The sequence below is a fragment of the Juglans microcarpa x Juglans regia genome, chromosome 3S (assembly GCF_004785595.1).
Source record: "Juglans microcarpa x Juglans regia isolate MS1-56 chromosome 3S, Jm3101_v1.0, whole genome shotgun sequence".
NCBI classification, from domain to species: Eukaryota; Viridiplantae; Streptophyta; class Magnoliopsida; order Fagales; family Juglandaceae; genus Juglans; species Juglans microcarpa x Juglans regia.
Window position 1 is genome coordinate 6,238,074 of NC_054599.1, and position 20,133 is coordinate 6,258,206.

Consider the following 20,133-nt stretch of genomic DNA (forward strand, 5'->3'; position numbering starts at 1 on the left):
TCACTTTATCTTTTACACGCTTTTTAAAGTTAGGTTTTCCCACAATGCAAATTATATATCACAGTTCAGAAGTTTTCCATGTGCCAAGATATGTGCCGAAAAGAATTTTTTAATCTCAAATCATTCTTCAGCTGTTATTTTACCATTTAGAATATAGCTTGTGTGGCTTTTGATACGATGGAGGAAGGACAGGTTATCTTGCTTTTTAGGACGCAATTTTAAGCCTTTTTCTGAATTAGAAAAAGAAAAAGATTTGTTGCGTATAACAACCAAAGAGCCCAAATATTTTCTGTTTGATTGGGAAACAAAATTTTATTGAGCATAAAGTAGACAAAGGCCCGAGTATACATGACATATACAAGAGCATTGCCTATGCATGAGTTTAGCTACACAAGGAAGTAAAGAGCCCAAATATAAACCAAACCCCTATCAAATCTGTTTCTCCTACTTCATCTCATCTACACCATTTTGACAGCACTCAGCAGCTTTGCCATGTCTGTATGTTTGTTATAATAAGTTTATAAATATAGGGTTGTTATTGAACCTAATGTGGGAATTTTGTTGTTCCAATTCCTGGAGGCCGCAAATCTTCCATTGGTAGCTGTGGTTTGTAATGTTTAATACCTTTTAAGGTGATATATTCAATTCTTCTATTCTCAGCATCTCAGATTCGTAGTAGTTGAATAATTTTTTTTTGGGCAAGAAGAAGGGGGCTCTTTTCTCTGATCTCCTTTAATATATGGTGGATTTCAAAGCTCTATATTTTTTTTTACTGAATAAAGTTGTACTTTTATGTGGATAAAAAATGGTGTTGGACATGAGTGGAAATAGGTTTCGTGTTAACTTGCATTGGTTGAGCAAAATGTTGATAAGGAGAACTGTCTACCTGTTAATTTATAGGAGTGTTTTTCTTCTAATTTTCTTTTTAAAAACATTAGAAGAAAAACACTCGACAATATGTGACTTGCCGAAGTAGTTACAGTGATGTTGTTCTGCATGTTTATTTTCCACAAACTGAAAACAGCACTGCATGTGTTATCTTGGGTGGGTGGGTGTAGGCCAGGCACAGCAAAGATGTTAATTAACTTGTAGCATGGCCACTATCTAGTTTGTTATGAATCTTTTTGTGTTTTTTGATAAGTTGTTTGTTATGAATCTTGCATTTGATCTTTCATTATATAGCAACCAAAGCATAGCCAGTCCAAGCCTGTAGAGAGGAAAGAACATGCTACCTACAGGATGAAATGTAAATCTGCCCTGATTAATACTATGCTTTAGTGAGTTTCGTGGTGTAATTGCGTCTTAACATACTGGTTCAGGCTCAGCTTTTCTAGTCCACTGCTGTTTTCTGGGTGTAATCGTGTCTTAACATTCTTACATTATTTACTCACGTATAACTGGCTCTCAAACACATCTCTCCGAGTATACACTGTTGGATTAGCAACTCAAATTGGAATTTAGACTGTTTGATTAGCAAAATAGCTACATACTTTCTTTTTTTTCTCTGTTGCCGCTATTGGTTTAAATTTCTTCTTTTGCCTTTTCTTTTTATTTCTTTATTTTTTGTGCTCTTTTACCCTTATATAGATATAGATGGGTAAGCAAAAGGCATTAGCTGTCTACTGTTAGACGCGAGGCTTTGTTGTCCTCAAGCATTGGACGCAGCAACATTTTCAATATGGGGAACTGTCATTGTCATAAATCATAGCCTTGCACTAGTTTTTGTCTTTAGATAAGCCATATTGGCTAGCAAATGTTAGGGCAAATCTAAAGGATGGCATAGCTGGGAAGTCTTTTGGAAGTTGCACAACAGACATAGGTTTATTAGTGTAATAAAACTCTTTTATCTTAGATTTTTTTTCATCTTCAACGGATCTATGTGTACATTTTAAATAGTTTCATATGAATGTTTTTGAGTTTTACTCTTATCTCATTCCTAGGCTGCTTTCACTGCAATAGCAGAAAAGTTGGCATTGCTTGTCAAACCAGGGGGTGGAACTGACAATAGAAAGCCATACACTCTAATTTTGTTGAACAGCAGTTACATTATGCTTATTTTGTAGGGACATATCTCAGATAGGAAGCCATGCACTTGGCTTTTCAAATCCCAAAAAGCTTACTACTTTTTTGAGACTTGTGGCTTAAGGATTTTCTCCCATCTTATATTTCTCTCCTTCTGAATTATCTGAAAAAGCGATGGTGATCAATCATTAAAGCCTTGTTGTCTATATCTGTTTGTTTTCTTTATCTGACTCTTGCATAATTTCTCAGTTGAAGGATAGCTGCGTGACCTTTACGCTTGATGGTGCTCTCCACTGACAATAATAATAATAATAAAGATTGATTAAAGATTGAGCAAACCAAAACGATACCAGAATACCTTCAACTAGAATATCTACCAACGAAGTTGCTGTATCAGCTCCTCATACTTCAATTCAAACATCCAATTTTATTGAAGTCTTTTGCACCATTTCATAAAGAGTTGTTATATCAGCTTTTTATTTGGTATTTCAAACACAATTAAATCTTGTTAAAAGAACATAAATAAAAATAAGAATTAAAAGCACTATTGGTAACCCCTATTAAAGTTTGTCTAACCGAGCAATGTTAAATTTAGTTTTAAGATATGTAAGTCTCGTATATTTTTATTAAGAAAAAAGTGAGATATACCGTTAAAAAATAAATTTCTTCATGTAAATTTTAAATGTGTCCACTTTTTTTACCGTACAAACCTTTTTCCTTGTTCGACCATGTAGTAATTGAGGGTTGGCCTGACCACCTATATATATATATATATATATATATATATATATATCATAATTTTTCAAACTTGAGATTTTTTTTTTAAATTATTTTTTAAATCTGGAAGTTATTTGGACTGCGCTGTGAGCAGCAGCTAATTATGCGACAATTCTCACTCGATGGGTCGTTAGTTAGAAAATAAAAAATTTCAGTTCACTTGAAACGCATAAATGAATAGGGATGAGGAGAGAATAATAAGAAAATAGATGATTAATAGATTTTTTTCTAAATGAAATGGGAAGAATCTTTATCCTCCGTATTCATGTAGTAGTTATTCTCAAAATAGATAAATCCATAAATAAAACTTTTCAAGTTGAAGCCATTATTCTGTACTATTAAAGAGAAGTGGTATATATATATATATATATATATATGATGAATTTCAAACACTCCATTAATTACATGATCATGACTAGCTTTTGGAAACATTTTCCATTTCTTTAGAGAGAATTAATTGTGCAGTATATTCGTTTCGACAAGCCAATTCTGTCACTTGGGTATGGTTCAAAAGCAGGCAATGAAAGAGAGATCAACAGATTCAAGACCCAACGGTATATGCAGATTCAGTTGTCAAGGCTTTGCATGCGACTTCCACTTCCATGGACTCTAAATCCAGAGGTGAGGGTTTGGCATGTAAATTACAATTGTTTCCTCCTTTTTCTCCCCCACTTTGTTTCCTCCTTTTCCTCCTTGGAATCTCTTTTTTTTTTCTGCTAATGAACAGCTAAAGAAGCAAAGGTGAAACAATCCACCATCATCCTTCCACTCTCACCATGAAAAATGAAACTCCAAAAGCCCTTATTTTCTCCTACTCTTTTTACCCATCAGATACAAAGAAAGAAACAGCCAGAATGACAGACAGATTAAAACTAAGATTCCAAACAAGCGTTATTTTCATTCTTTATATATATCTTCCTTATAATCATTACATCCAATACTATCAACCCGTAATTATCAGTATAAAAGCAGCAAACTAGGTTAAAAGCAAGCCCATTAAAAACAGCAGATACATTACTCACTAGATCAGGAGGCTCTTCATGTTGATTCAAACAGTAGTAGCACACTGAATCCCTTGCTTTGAAGTGAGTGGACCTGTTGGGATGGCTGGCCCAAAAGCCATAACTGCAACACAATTCACATTCAAGCGGTAGCTGCCGGAGACCCAAGTCCCTACTTTCCACCGAAGCCGCCCGTTCACCTTCAGATTCAGAACTAGTTGGCCGGCTGTTTGATCACGTCCAACTTCATAACGAAAAGATGGAGCCACAGGCAGCCCTGCTCCCACCAAAGAAGCTGTCAAGAGATTACTGTCTTGATGTCCTTGATAGAACGGTGGAAGAGAGGTATAGGTTGTTATCTGTTGTCCCTTGTATGCGGCATAAACTTGCAGCTCATCGTAGTAAATCCCAAGTTTTTGATTTGGGTTCTTGGCGAGGAGGGTGAGTTGGACGGATGAATTGAGAAGGTGAGGGTCTGATAGGCTAAGCTGGTAGACGCCAGCTTCTCTTATGGAGAACTCAGGCTTTGAGGGGCGTAAGATAAGCCAGATTATTAATATTAGTGAGAGAATGGAGGTGAATAACGTAGAGAAGGCAAAGAACAGCTTCTTGTAGAGCTTGTTGACGTTCAATCCTTTCTGTGCACAGTGTTTAGGAGATTTTACGAACACTTGAGACATTTGCAGGGAAGAAAAAGAAGAGAGAGCGGTAGAGAGTGGCAAAAAGAGAGGGGACTAAATTGACAAGGTTAAGGAAGAGGAGGTGATCAGGCTATAAAGAAGCAGCAGGAAACAGAAAGCAGCAATAGTTTTTCTCTAAAATGCTTTTTGACTAGTTGCTACGCCCTGCAGTGGCCCTGTGGGAGGTAGAGAATAGAGATTTTCATGTAATTTCTGGAACCAGAGTGGACTTTTTTACGTATGGTTAGAGAATATTTTTAGACCCAGAAAATTTACTTGCAAGCTTGCTTTTTGTTACACTTAAGGCACTATTAGGATAATGATAGATTTTTATTTATTTATTTATTTAAGTATAATGATAGACTTACTACTTCTTACAACCCATTTACTATTCATTTTATATTTTTTTAATTTTTTTTTTACTTAATAGTTAATGAAGTGATTATTAGTGAAATCGTATATTTTTTAAATACATTATAGAGTAGTAAAAGGGTGGTATGAAGGTATTAAGCCACTATTAATATGAAAGTCTAGCTTCTATATCAGTTAATATAAAAAATATATATATTGACATTTTGACTTTTTTTTAATAACTTTAATGGTAAGTAGTGGGTTGTATCTTGACGAAATTGCATGCACTCCTTGGATACCACAAGCTAGTTTGGTAATCACATAATAAAGACAAGCTAATTGGGTGGGATAAGTCTAGCCTTTGCCCAAAAGCAAGTAACTGTGAAGGTACATTCATGTTCAAGATTCGCTTGTAATTGTGAAGGTACATTCATGAATCGCACTGAGATCAAAAGGCATGATAACAATATCAAAGTCATTATTAGAGATTCTTTGTTACTTTTAACAGCTTTTTCTATTTATGTTTTGAAATGCTAATAAACATACCTATAAATCATTTACCATTTGCACAGTTGTACACACATACGCAAAGCTTGATGAAGTTGACGACTCATATGCACTCATAAACTTCATTTCCGAGGGAAAATGAATCAATTATTTGAGCATTACCAGTAAGAAGGTTCAATTTGGATACATGATGGTGGGAGATATCTTGCTTTTAGATATATATATATATATATATATATATATATATATATATATATAAAAGAGGCAGAAGAAGCTCCAAATTTTATTGAAAAGCTTCACTAAGGCGGAGGAAAGCATCAATACAAGCAAAAAGACACTAGCGCCTAATATAGGGAAGACCCCATTTATCAGTACGTACAAGGCCACGAAAACTTCTCCCCCCAAAATCCTCATCCTGAAAGTCTATACTCGAACCCTTAGCACCTTCCTTCTCGCCAGAAAATCTGCCACCATGTTAGCTTCTCTATAAATATGATGAACTTAGACATTTAACAGGCGAAACTAAAGTTGTTGAAGAGTCATGCTGGACAAACAAAACCAGAAACTTTGTCTCAATAGATTTCCTATTTTCATTTCTGTTCATTTTCTTAACTATCAAACAGAGATTTCCAGGCAAACAAAAGGAGTAATTTCAGCTAATGTTGGATTCTTTATGCTTCTGTTTACAGGAATATGTGTTGTTAACTGGCCTTTCACATATTTGAGCTACGCTCAAACATAGGACAAATGAAGAATATTAGTACAGAGTGGGGCCAAGAAGCAGTGTCTCAAAAGCGTGGCATGCATGGTCCTGATTGTGATTACCAGCTATAACCACAGAAACAGTCCAAATGGCAGACAAATGGGGACAACCCATCATTCAGTTAGCCCCAAAGTTCTTTTTAGAACCTCTTCTCACATCATGAATATGCATGCTCTATATATATGCTATTCAAAAGACATGCTTCTTCAGGTTGTCCGACTTCCATTTCTATGCAGTTATCCTATATTTTAAACCAGAAATATTTTATACACACTAAGCCATGCTGCAGGATTAATTCCCATTACCTGTGAAAAGCTCACAAAATTTACACAATAATATATGTAACAAATGCAGTTGACAAGGACTGCTGTGGGAACATGAGAAACCGATTCTTTCATACTTTGACAATAGGTGATCATAGCAGTCAAAAAATAAAAAAGTACGACTTTTACAGTAGGAAGTATATTATTATTATTATTATTATATCTATCATCATTGAAAGCAGAAGCAGAGGATACGGGATATCTTTCTTAGCCAGTATCTGAGAGGGAAATACTTTTAGAATAATTGAACATAAAGAATCAAAAGAGCCATAGGAGGAGATAGGGTCTCCAGTGGCCATTCTTCTTGATTAGAGAGAAGTAAGAAAATGATGCACAGAGTCGAAGAGGAGAAAAACATGGAGAATCTCTGAAAGTCTGCTTTTTAGAAGCCCAGGGTGATTTTAATAATAATTTCTTGGGCTCCAAGTGTCTTGTTCAGCTGTTACTTTTAGGTTAAGAAAGGGCAAATAGAAGGACAGAAGATTGGTATTTGGTAGTTGCAAGTTGTCCTCAATCTCGGCCGTTTGATTTGAATACCCCATCAGACTTCCTTGACACTTTTAGCAGGTCATTTGCCATTGGATTTGATCCAAGGACCAGTCTCTTGGTTTATCATCAGGCACTTCTGTATGACAAAGAGCTCTCTAATGGGACCCATCCTAATTAGCATGTTCAAGAGGAGTTGGAAATTGGGAGAGTTTTTTATTTATTAATGCATTGCTTTTTGAAAGTTTTGATCAGTTGTTATTGAGCCCTTCAATCAGGAGAAAGTTTGAGGACCCCAACACCTTAGTGGTTTCTCATCTAACTTCTTTCCTTGCCAGAATTAACTTGCTTATTTGTTTTGTTTTACTCTGGGACCATAAGGCCATTGTTTGTCTTTGATTGTAACAGGAAGAAAAATCTCTTGGGCTTTTGATTTTATTAAAATTTCCTGAGAGAGATATGCCTGTGTTAAAGGGGTTGATGAAAGAAGCCCCTCTGTCCTCACGCACCACATTCAGCCAATCTTGGCTTTTAGCTTGTTTCAATCAAACCATAGGAACCCTACAAGAGCATGTTGAGAGGATGCGTAGCAAATTTATATCATCACCTTTCTTTTTGGTTGTTAAAAGTGGAGGAAAAAGAAAATCAATTTGCTAACAATTTTTGAGGGATGACTTAACACCCAATTGTAGGGTCAAGAGTCCAAAACCTTTTTTTTTTTTTTTGGGTAAGTTAGATTGGTGATACTTTTGGAACAGTTTTATGTTTGAAATTCTTCATATCTAAACATGATTTATGTTAAGATAGATATGAATTATTAACTTCATCTTTCCATCGATTTAAATTTTTTAGATAAGTAATAATTTCACATGATATCAGAGTAGAAAACTCGAGAGCTTTTAAGAGAAGTGATAATTTCATAATTTACGACTGAAAACATTTGTACCTTAGACAACTGTTCCAAGTAAGAAGTGGAAAACAACATGAATTTGAATGTATGGCCTAAAGTAGCTTTATTGAATGCATGACCTAAAGTCCCTATTAAAAGTTCAATTAAAACATTAAAAGGGTGATAATGATCATCATGGCGTTATTAACTTAAGATTTGGCAAAGCCCATATGGTACAACAAAACATTCATCGATAAACTTACTGCATTGACCTACCTTTCAATATCACCATATATACCATACGGTCGGACGAAAGTAGGAGCCGTTGTTTATAGGAAGTTGTGCACACTACCAACTTTATTTAGTGGGAAGAAGGCATTGTCACTATTGCAAATGTATTGACTCTTAGCTCTCCAACTATGACTTGAGTTGTTGGCAACAAAAAAGTTAGGGAATGAGGAATGGGGCATAAGATAAGGAAATTCTTAGGTCTGGTTTGGATTCTCATCTTCTCTCATCTTATTTTAATATTCGAATATTATAAATACAAACATTTCAATTTCAAATTTTTAATTTTTTTATCTAATCATTACCTAATTATTACAATTTTTTCAAATTAATAAAAAAAACATAAAAACCAATTCAGATTTTTCAAATCTCAAAATAAAAATTATATTCTAATAATATTTTAACTTTATATTCAATTTTTTCTCTCATTTCTCAAAATCCCATAAAACATCTATACTCAAAACAATTTCATTACTCATCTGATCTCATTATTCAAACAAAACTTTAGAATTGAGTCTTGCACTAGATTAGGTAGGCGGACGAGATTACATGGAGTTTCGTGTTCACTGCAATTGGTCCAAGTTGATGTTGAAGAATTAAAACAACAAAATAAGCTAAAACTCTATCCTCAATCCTGCCTCTTATAACTCTTCTCTTTTAATTTTAATGCATCTTTGATTGAAAATAAAAATAAAACAACAAAATAGCCGAGGAAAATGATGCATGAAAGCATTGAAAGATGTCACTCATTGAGGACGCTGCAAGCTTAGCTTGAGGACCCAATTTAAACGGAAGCCCATATTCAGGTTTCCCTATGGGCTCCCTCCTTGGAAATCAAAACATAACATTACAGAAGGAAAAGGAAATAACAATAGCTAGGGTAGGTGGGAAGAAGAAGAAGAAGATGAACTAACTAACTATAACTTCTATACCAATAAATCTCTTAAGTTTCTAAGTGAAGAAATCTGCATATCAACAACCCTAAAATACAGAGGATACAAAATAATTAGAACAAACATCCTACGAGAAGATCAATACAGAAATGGTGTTGAACTTGTATTCTGTCTCCTCTTTGCTTCTCGGGTTTCGACAAAGGATGAGGCAGAAATGTATCAGTCATTTTAACTATCAGAGGTTGAATTGCTAGCCATCAAAGGAGTCGCCATCAGTTCCTGCAGGTGGGGGATAATTCTGCACTTGTCGAACAAACTGCCCTTTTACTCTTGGACGCTGCTGAGCAAGTTTTTTTCTGCTCTCATACCGTACCTGTTGAGTTATATTTCGCATTAACATATGGGGCCATTTTTATTGGTTGGACATTGTAGCAGTCAAAATGAAAGATGTAATAGCATACCTTTTTCTCATAACACCTTTCTTTCCGCTTCAAACGAAACTTGGTTAGAGCCACTTCTCTTTGAATCGATCGATGAGCACTTCCGCTAGGAGTGAGAAAACCTTCATTCTTGTTCTCTGAAGCAGCCTTGGCAAAAGCAATGTGATCAACATTGCCGTTACTCCCACAAGTACTTCCATCCCCAATGCTACTATGATTACTTGCACCACCATTCCAGAAACTATTACTTTCACTCTGATCAGTGGCAGGAGATATATGTCCTCGGTCCTCCAGAAAATCAAATTTGTGTTCATGCTTGTGCATAGTCGGATTCAAGGTGTTAATTGCATACGGAATATGTGGGTCATGGTGCTGCTCAGGGTTACCATTTCTAAGATTTGACTGGTAAAAGATATCCATATGAAAGGAGGGTTCCTGCTGGGCGAATAAACCTGGACTCAGCATTGGTGATATTGGTGATGGACAAAAACTTGGAGAGAGTATAGAACCAAAGCCAGTGCATAGATTATTAATCCGTACCCCTTTTGCTGGAACTGGCACAGGAAATATTTTCTGTTGAGAGCTTGAAGTTGCAACTACAGATTCTCTAGATTGACCAGTGGCCAGAGTGACAATGCTTCTCTGTGTACTTTGTGTCAAACCAGCAGTATCAGAACTAGAACTGGTAAAAATATTGGATACCATGTTCTCAGAATTTTTCTCGTGCTCTTTCTGATGATCACAATTAGCAACTATTGTTTGTGGGGGTTCAAATGGCTTGTTAGTGTACCTGCAAGGACCACTTTTAGTACATAAAACCCAATAGAGAAAATTTTTGAAGATTTAATCACAAAATTGAGACCACCTTCCTTAGCCCAAAAGATTAGAGGGAAAAACAAACAGATCATACTGAAACGTTGCACACACAAGACTCTCATCACAATGTATAACTTTTACTTGGAGCGTCATGTTTTAAACATAACCTACACACTTCTTGGGTTTATTTGATCCAGCCACTCGCATTAATGCAGCTAAACAGCAACTTATAAAATAAATAAATAAATAACACTAGTGCTAATTTAACAAGTTTTTAAAGGACCTGATAACGAGTCACTCCTAGTGAAATATTTAAAAGGAAACTAAAACTCACCGAGTAAAGGCTGAGGAGTTAGAATGGCCAAGGGTACGCCTTTTCTCAGCATGCTCATTCCAAAAGCCACCGGGATGAGATCTTTTCAAGGACAGTTCCAAGTGAAGTGAAGAATCAAATTCCCCTATGCCTTTACCAGTGCAGTTTGGATAATTGCAAAATGTTCCAATCAAATCAGCAGCTTCTCTAGAAGAGTTGACAATGACATAACTATTATCAGAAGCCTCATTAGCGATACAATCCTCCCTTCTTTGACTTTCTGGTTCTAAATCCTTGCCAAGAGTGTTTTTGTTAGCATTCTTGCAGGCATCTACCACCGATCCTAGAGATATTCAGAAAGTTAGATGCTTCCCACCAAACAGAATATAAGATGGCGCTAATGTTAAAGGTGTTTACCCCCATCATCAGTCTCATGCATTGGCAGTTTCTGACCCAAACGGATGCATGTTTCATCCTTTTGTGATATTACATCACTTGGAAACAATTTGCCCCATCTTGATTGTGAGAAGCCCTTCATATTCTCCATGGAGGCACTTTCAGCTTCCAACTCTGGCTTTGTACAAGAGCTCTGCAAGAGATAGCAAACATGCAATCTCTATATGAAACTTCCTGTATCCACCCTAAACTGCGAGGAAATGTCTTTTAACCATAACTGGCCCTCATTTAACATAGGCACACATACCCTGGATGAAACGCACATCAAGCAATCATGGCAATTCAACTTGACAGTTCAAGAGCAATCTATGGTAACTTAACGTCTATGAGTATGAACATGCCATATTCATCTTGATCACTATCATGTTCCCAGACTCAACCAACCTGAATGGAGCTTTTTTTTATTTTACCTTTTCTTTTGTATGTTTAGTTTTTTTTTTATTTAATCTTGAATATCTCTACTTTTCATCGTTTTTTTAATACACTTAGTTTGTCAGGTTGGATTTGGGTTGTAATTAGAAACACTAATGAATTTTCTCTTTTTTTCCATATTTTATCAATTCATTCATTTCCATTTAATGTCCACAAAAAAATTCCCATTTGAGTTAATAAAGACTGGACATTACTTCTCTAAACAAAATAGTGAACTAGTATGTATCCAAAGAAAAGCAATAATATACCACATAAATAATTTAAAAAAAAAAATCAAAAGAACAAGCCAAATCTTTCATACAGATTTCATAATAATCCAATCACCAAGCAGTGCATTCTCAGCATATACACTGAATTAGAAACACTACCTGAGAATCACTTCCTTTTTCAATTAGTTCATTCTTTTCCTGTCCACAAGCCATACGACCATTTGAACAGTTGCTTGCAGCATTGTTTTCAGAAGTGGCTCCTGTCTTTTCTTGTGCAACACTCTCATCTTGGGGATTATTTACACCAGCCTTTGACTGATAGATCAAAAGGGACATATCAAGACTGAGAAAGAGGCTCATAACCTTCAAGACCAAAGGCAAAAGAAAACAAAGGGGAAATAAGGCAAAGTACAAGCAATAAGCATACAGTTTGTCTTCTCCAAACATGCTGCCACAAATTTCTCAGCTCATTTCTCCTAATAGGCTTTACAAGATAGTCAGAAGCACCTCTCAGCATGCATTTATAAACAGTGCTTATTGAATCCTGTGAGGACATCACTGTGAAATAACAGAAGTTGTACCATTAGTTTCATAATTTTCAGATACAATGTCTAACATTCAAAGCATTTATTCTGCAAATCATACTTATAACTGGGATATTTTTGCAAATCTCATGCTCCATGATTAGTGTAAGAAGAGCAAATCCTGATATTGCCGGTAAATCCACTTCTGTCAATATGAGGTCTATGTTATGGGCTCTTTCCTTCAGTATCTCCCACGCTTTTAAGCCATCAGAAACAGCAACAACTGCTCAAACAGTAATAAAACATTTTTAGTTCCTAGAACAGCAAATATCAGGTTATAAGCAAAACTCAGTCAACAAAATCTCAATCTTCAAAGAAGCAACAACAGTGGTAGAAATGAACATATACATGGCACCCGGATACTTTCAATTCCATTATCTGTCTAGGGGTTCTGTGATCAAGCCCACTAGAACCTTTCAGGATCCTCCAAACATTGATTTTTTTTCAGGAAGTATTGGTCTTTATTCAAGCAAAACTACTCTATTGAATAAAAAGACCCATGACGAGCTACAGCATGTTGGAACGCCAGAAGGAAATGGATGCTCATAACCCATTTGGCAGCATTTGATATGTTCCTGTCATAATTCTTGTTCCTTGTGTCATGCGAGATGGTGTTTCATCCTCTTTTCTTTCCAGTTTCCCTTGATACTTTTTTGTATGTGATTCTTCCATTTTTTGTCTGCAGAATTTGCAGAGACCCTTAAGGTTTTTCCCCCTTCACATGGTGTAACAAGTTCATCCAGACAAACGTCTAATGATAATGGACTCAAAAGAGTGGTGCTCGAGGCCAAAAATTATAGCCGGTAAATGAAGAAATTCAATCGGTGACACGGTGGGTTCGATACTCTACCAAATGGCCACAATAATTATTCACATCTCCCCATCAGAGTAAACAGTAGAAGATAAAAGAAAGAATAATTCTACTTATTATCCGCATACACCACGCACCACACTTATTTTATTTTATTTTTTTATTTTTTTCTATAACAAATATATGGTGTATGAATGATAAGTAGAACTCAATTATTTTAACAAGAATAAAATAAAATAATAAATAATTAAAATAAAAAATAATAAAAATAAAAAATAATTTTAAAATATGTAAAGTGTGTGGTATGTAATGATGAGTAGCATCTCGGAAAGAAAAGGCTTCTTCGTTGTATTTCCACCAAGATCCAGTTCCTAAATTTGAAAGAAAACCAGCTAACCGTGCCTAGCAATGGACAAGCCAACCTTACAAGCTTAAGATCGATTACATCACTTCCTACCCCTATCTAATCCCCATAACTTAGAACTCAAACTGCAGTATTACCCACTTGACATGCTCAAAATTTTTCTGGCAAAAGCCGAAAACCCAGTTCACAATTTGACAAACAAAACTCCAAAATTGGAAGAACACTCGAAATTAAGCAACCAAATAAACCGGAACCCGCACAAACACAGAGAAACGATAAGAAAGACACATACTGACCTCTGTAGCTACACTTTCTGAGAAGGGCGGCTATGATCTGCCTCGTGGAATCATCAGCCTCAACAAGCAACACCCTCAGCATCATTCTCGGCAAGAACCTCTCCCACCTTACAACCCCACTCGAAAGCCCACCCTTCCTCTTCTCCTTCATCTTCTTATTCTTATTCTTCTTCTTCTTCTCGATGCCGCTCTCCTTCACACTCTCAAGTACCTCCACATCCTCCTCCATCTTCTCTGTCTCACTCTCAGCTCTCGCTTCCAGTTCCTCGCTGCTCACAACCACCTCACCCATTTCTCACTCTATCTCTCAACTCTCTGTGAACCAGGGGGCGTGGTAGATCGCATAAGATTCAAGCAAAAGCTAACGAGGAGAAAAATATCATCGTTCATCCCCCCTAAATTGCAGAGAGGTGAAAATATCTGAAATGGGGGGAGCTCTAATATCTCGAACGGAATCGGACAGTTGAAAGATCGACTCCAACGACGACGGGGCTCAGATCTAACGGTGCGAAATATAATAATCCGAAGCACATCAAAATATCTTGTATGTGTGGCCTGGTTTGGCCACGTCAGCAGACCATATGTATGTGAGCCAGATCAAAAAGGCCACGAGTCTAGTGGGTTATGTTATGTGGCTGTGGAAGGAACGGAAGTTGGATATTTTTCCTTTTCCTTTATTTTCTATGGGTCCCATTCGTTGCGAAAGATATTTTTTTTGGGAGTTGCGCTATGTTTGGGGTGATAAACCAACCAACTTGCGATCCCCTTTGGAAAATTAATCCCAATTGAGAGAAGCTTTCGACACGTGGAGACATTGTAGTGGAGGGTTGGATTTGTGGCTTCGAAATTGTCCAACGTTATTCATATCTAAAAAAAGCAATGATTCGCATCAATCACACTCTCCACACACTCAACGTGATATTTTTTTTTCTTTCTCATCACGGTATGCTACGGCTACAGCGGCTAATGTTAATAATTTTTTATCCAAAAAATCTACACAACTTCCTACTATTTATACAACCTCCACACACTATATTTTTTTAAATTTTTATTATTTTTTTCTTTTATCAAATATTTAATATATAAATAATGAATAGAAAAATTAAATTAGTTTAAAAAGAATAAATTCAAAAAAAAAATTTAAAAAATTAAAAAATTTTAAAATTTTAAAAAAATGTGATGTGTGGAGGATGGGAGGTTGTGTAGCATTACTCATTCATACCCTTCCTGACCAGATTGTCTATTTCCTCGGCTTGTCAAAATGGACTTCCACTCGCTTGGCTTCTAGAATGTAATTACCACAAAATTATTGACTTCCCTTAGTAAGTGGTGGGGGTGTTTACTGTTTACATCCCTATCAGACTGGACTTAATTAGGAGGGCTATTTACATCCCTCTCGGGTTGGGCCAAGTTCACCTTGGAGGCCCAGTATTCAGTAGTGCAGTCGGCCTATAGATTGCATAAAAATTCAATAGTGCAGTTGACTTATGAATTGTGTACGAGATAAGAGGGCTGATTGACATGAAAATGTGGGACACCACCTACCTCGAGAGTGTCAACACTACTCTGCAAAAGCACGTTGTGCTAGAGCCACGCCACATTTAAGGATCGAATACGGGACATGGAAGAAAATCACGGCAAAATCGCTTGTCGTTGACATAGCGCACGAAAGGTAATCCCACGCACACACCTGCTACCAAGGCATGGCCCAGGAAAGCCACACCACATTAAAGACAACATCATTGTATCCCATACGAGATACTAGGGCCTCTAATACGAGCTATAGAGCTCACTCGACAAGCAGTATAAAGCCAAATGTCATGTTAGAATTTAGAACTTATACTCTTTTGCTTACAGGAATTCTCCCAAGGAACATAAACCTAACTTTGGCATCGAAGGTGACCCTCAACCCCGAGCCCCTCATCTTCTGTGTTGCAGGTGACTGAGCCTAGTTCCCAATATGCGAAACACATCATCAACAATAAGGATCAAAGCGATCAAAGTTGAATTATACAAATAAAAATAAAAAATTATTTAAAAATTGAAAATTAATTTGTTAGAAGGTCAAAACATAAAAAACTACATTAATATTTAATTCTATTTTTAATAAGACATATTCTAATTTTGAACTGGATCCATTTGCAATTTGGGAGAATTGTCAATTTTACAATAAATTTTAATGTTATGCATAAGGAAGATTTTAGGATTTGAGAGAATTGTCACCTTTACGGCACCAACATGCTTGGTTGTAAAATTCATAAAGGGAATACACGGTGAGAGAGGGTGGCGACGGCAAGAGTGAGTTTTTCGACTGAACTCTGAGGCAGCAGTTTCGAATTGGTCAAGACAAGTTATATCTCAGTATCTTAGTTTGAATTTGAGAATGGAATGGATCCAAGCAATGGGACTCGGGAGCGGAGGTCAGGCTCCCTGGGTGGGGGGTACGTTCGGTTCAAAGAACCACTCGAGGGAAAAATGAAATATTCAGAAGTATTTTGATCATTCAAGACAGAAGTACTAGTACACTACTGAGTATTTCAGCTGGAACGGCTGCGTGTATTAGATCTTCTGTTCACTTCTTATCTTACCTGTTTGAGCAAAAATTGTGCTCAAATCAACATCGAAAACCAGTCCATTGTTCTTGTTTACAAGCCATCTTAACTTCCATGTAGCACCAGATGCCAGAGCACACATAATAAGGGCACAAGAGCCAAGATTTTAAGAACTAAGAGCATTTTGCTCTACTACCAAGGGTCCCTTTTGCAAAACACTTAAAAAAGTTTGTGGATCAGTTCCATCATACTAGCCTCATACAAGTTCAATAATCTGTTATTTAAAAAGAGCAGTAATGGATGAGAAAGCAGTTTCACTTTCATTCTTCATGTGATCTGACGTATCAAAGAAAAATACTTGTCAGTTCCAGATATTTGAGCATAACAAATCTTATCTCAGAGCAGATTTCCTCCTACTCAAGCATCAGGCCTTAGATTGTTAGATGAAATAACTCAATCTTCTATACTCCCAAGCTGCAATTCTCTGCATCAAAAAGTATAGTTATTGTTAGTCAAAATTGGAAGAGGAGAAAGATTCAAGTCATTGTTCAAATAAAGCTTCCACGAGTGATTAAAACCTACCTTATAGAAAGGAAAATAACTGCTATCCAATTTATCTAACCTCCATTGCCATTCAGATCCTCAATCATGTGTAATAGCTTTGTCCCTTTCTTCTTTCTCAAGAATCTCTCAGTCGAAACAGTTAACAGCTTATTCAGCGACATTCCACCTCCAACAATCTTCTTCCTTGCCTCATACCTAGCCTTGATTCTCTCATCAAGCTTGTAACCAAGGAATGCAGGAAAAGCCAATAACTCTCCAACTTCACGACCCATGCCCTCTATCAAGTACTCCACCTTCTCCTCCAAAGAATTATGATTGTATTGCAGTACCTGGGGATGCCTCGTGCTCATGGCAACAATGTCAGCACACGAAAACCCATAACGCAAGAATAACCCAATTACCTTTTGCAAATTCTCACAGCTTGTTCTGGTTACAGATCCCATTGCCACTGCCATGTCCCTCGTTCTATATTTATACCCGATCTTCAATAAAAACACAAGTTTATACTCGACGTTATCAAATGACAAGCCTAGAAACAAGGGAGCTTTGATCAAGAACTTGAAAATATCATCGGTTTCTAACCCACATTGCTTGAGAAACTCTATTCTAGGACGCAATTTTCTCTCCCTGCTGGCAGTAACTAGACTCGGAAACACAAGAAGAATCTTGAAGATTTCATGATCATTTAGGCCAGCAAAAGACCTCAAGAACTCTATATGGCCCTCCATATGCTTCACACTATAACTCAAAATCATAGGAAACTTCCGCAGCACATTCCCTGTGGCGTCCTTATCTCCCCCACTAAGCTCCACGAGAAACCTGACTCTCGGTATCAACTCACTGTCCAAATCATAATTGAGAATCACCGGTCGCTTTACAATCAAATCAATGCCACCAAAGCGACCCAAAAAGGCAATACTCCTATCAATTTCTTCGACTGGCCTATGACATAACGCCTTGGTTAAATTAACATTGTTAAGTACAAAAGCAATCTTTTCACACGAAACTCCCCGATGAAGAAGCAGTTTAACCTTTTGATCAAATCCGACCAAGAATCTTGGATCCGTGTTAGTCAAAATGCGCTTGAGTTGTGCAGGCTCAATCTTAGACTCCAATTCATCGCGCACAAAACATAGAAATGGGCCAATTTCCTCAGCTGTTAACACAGTAGGGCATTTCGTAATTAAGTAAGAAAGTGCAAGGCTATCAATCCCAACTGATTGTAAAGAATGAACCCGAGCACGTAATGAATCCAAAGATGTCAATGCAATAGCTGGGTTCTTTTCCAAAAGCAATTCGGTTTCTTTTTCGTTGAGTCCAATTTCTCTGAATAAAGGAAAGAGAAACCCTGAAACCCAACATAAAAAACAAAAATAGGTTAACAAGTTTGGACTCTATTGTGTTCGAGAAATGGACTCTGAGAATTACTCACTCGTATCAGCTTGAAGATTGGCGGTCGAGTTGATGCCACTGCATAGGACTGAAATCTGTTTAGTAGGTCGAAGGCCCACGTGAGGAAATACCAGTTTGTGTTCGATTCTGGAGGCTTTACTGAGCTTTGAGAGAAAGAAGCATTCATGGGGTGGAAAGCTGAAAGTGAAGCGAGTGAGAATCGAACAGTTGTCGGAAGGAACAACGGGTGCGGGAAAAGAGTAAAAGACGAAGAAGAAGAAGAAGAGGGAAAAGGGTTTGCGGACAGAGTGAGTAGAGCATCCATTTATACTGCAAGGGGATTCGCGGTATTGCCGCGACGGGTGTTTCAAATGGGAAGCGAAATCGCCGACTCGGAGAGGAGTTGAAGCTAAATGCAGGGGCGGCTGGGCCTGCGGTGTAAAATGCAAACGAATTAGAGTGGTTTTTGGTGGTTAAGACGGATCAGAAACAAAATTTTTAATTCTTAACATTTTCGTAATTTCATTTTCAAATATCGATCAAATATAAAATATTTTTCATCTAATAATTATTTAATCATTATCTAAATACAAAAACCTATACAATTTTTATAAACTTCATGACAAAACATAAAAATTAATGAATAAATATAGATAGAAGTCACTGTTAGGAGCAATCATTTTGCACACATGATGTAACATCATCTAAACCATACATCTCCCAAGTCTAAAATAAAAAAATAGATAACTAAAAGCAGTCATGTAGTGAGTGCAAAGTGTACACTGCTACAGTAATTTCTCTCTAACATTACTCAAAATTAATACAACTTTTACAAGCTTCAAAATAAAAATTATATTCAAACAACTTTTTAATTTTATAATATTTTTATTCAATTTTTTATCTCTTCTTTCTCAAAACTCAATAAAACATTCTAACTCAAACTATTTCACTATTATTCACATAATTCTAAAATAATCCAAGTGTCCAAACGAGCTTGAATTGTGCTCAAGTTATATTTTATATTTATAAATAATATATTTATTATTCCAACGAGTTTTTTTTAATATAATTATCCAAACAAGTTCAAGTTTATTCACGATTAAATTTTGAGAATAAATTATTTAAATTACGTCTTACAACTTTATGTACAAACTTCGAGGAATAAAATTTTATTTTTTTCTAAATAATTACACAGTTTACATACATATATTAATGAATATATACATAAGGATCCAAGCAAGTTGCATAGTATTAGGAATATGATTTCATCTTATATTTATAAATATTTTAAGATATTCTCATTATAAAATTAGAGATAATATTATAAATTAAAAAATAAAAAAGATTTTAAGTTTGTACAAGTTTAAACTAGTAAAGTCGAGTTTTATAGGAATTATATCATTTAATAATTTATCATAATTTTAAACTCACAAATGACTTATTTGTTAAGAGAAATAATAGTTACAATCGTAAGTGCACAAATACCATACAATCACTTTGAAAAAAGTGAATAAATATAAGACGCACATGAAAAAGAAAATTAATTTTTAATATTGAATCTCACTCTTTTTTAAAGTGATTGCATTGTGCTTAATTATACACTTTACGACTGCATGTAACATTACTCATTTATTAAAAAAATAAGCCTAGTTCAAGTTTGACCGTGACGATATTGAGCAACATAGATTGACGTGTGAAGCAACTTCGTTTATTTATAGCACTATACGCCTTCAAGGTTTTCTAAACCAACATGTTCCACACAATTTTTTTTTCTTTTTTTAAATAACAGGATTTTGCTCAAAACGTAGAAGGTATAATAATCCTAACATATCATTAATATACTGGAGAGAAATCTATGCAAAATAAATGAGTGTTTTTCTAGGCTATTGGAAGAGTCAATCCTAGGATCTCATCCTAAGATATA

General features: G+C 36.0%; 3 protein-coding genes across 5 annotated transcripts; all 3 read right to left on the bottom strand.

Annotated features, from left to right (window-relative positions):
• Positions 1-3,677: 3,677 nt before the first annotated feature.
• Positions 3,678-4,707, bottom strand: LOC121258142 (NDR1/HIN1-like protein 26). Its single transcript, XM_041159515.1, has one exon. The coding sequence runs from the start codon at positions 4,478-4,480 to the stop codon at positions 3,848-3,850; it is 633 nt and encodes a 210-aa protein (XP_041015449.1). The 5' UTR covers positions 4,481-4,707; the 3' UTR covers positions 3,678-3,847.
• Positions 4,708-8,998: 4,291 nt separating this feature from the next.
• Positions 8,999-14,127, bottom strand: LOC121257763 (two-component response regulator-like APRR9). Of its 3 annotated transcripts, XM_041158977.1 has the most exons (9): positions 13,702-14,126; positions 12,292-12,453; positions 12,074-12,204; positions 11,806-11,961; positions 10,967-11,138; positions 10,571-10,892; positions 9,961-10,210; positions 9,442-9,855; positions 8,999-9,353 (listed from the first exon to the last, which is right to left on the bottom strand). In XM_041158977.1, exons 1-9 carry the CDS (start codon positions 13,991-13,993, stop codon positions 9,231-9,233), a joined length of 2,022 nt encoding a protein of 673 aa, XP_041014911.1. In that variant the 5' UTR covers positions 13,994-14,126; the 3' UTR covers positions 8,999-9,230. The 3 variants fall into 3 exon arrangements, with proteins under 3 accessions (XP_041014911.1, XP_041014910.1, XP_041014909.1); XM_041158976.1 differs by having other exon boundaries at positions 8,999-9,336; positions 9,442-10,210; positions 13,702-14,127; XM_041158975.1 differs by having other exon boundaries at positions 9,442-10,210; positions 13,702-14,124.
• A 2,409-nt stretch (positions 14,128-16,536) lies between these two features.
• LOC121258643 (transcription termination factor MTERF8, chloroplastic) lies at positions 16,537-18,926 on the bottom strand. Its single transcript, XM_041160187.1, has 4 exons — positions 18,897-18,926; positions 18,250-18,640; positions 16,836-18,165; positions 16,537-16,737 (listed from the first exon to the last, which is right to left on the bottom strand). Exons 1-3 carry the CDS (start codon positions 18,924-18,926, stop codon positions 16,871-16,873), a joined length of 1,716 nt encoding a protein of 571 aa, XP_041016121.1. The 3' UTR covers positions 16,537-16,737; positions 16,836-16,870.
• Positions 18,927-20,133: the final 1,207 nt, after the last annotated feature.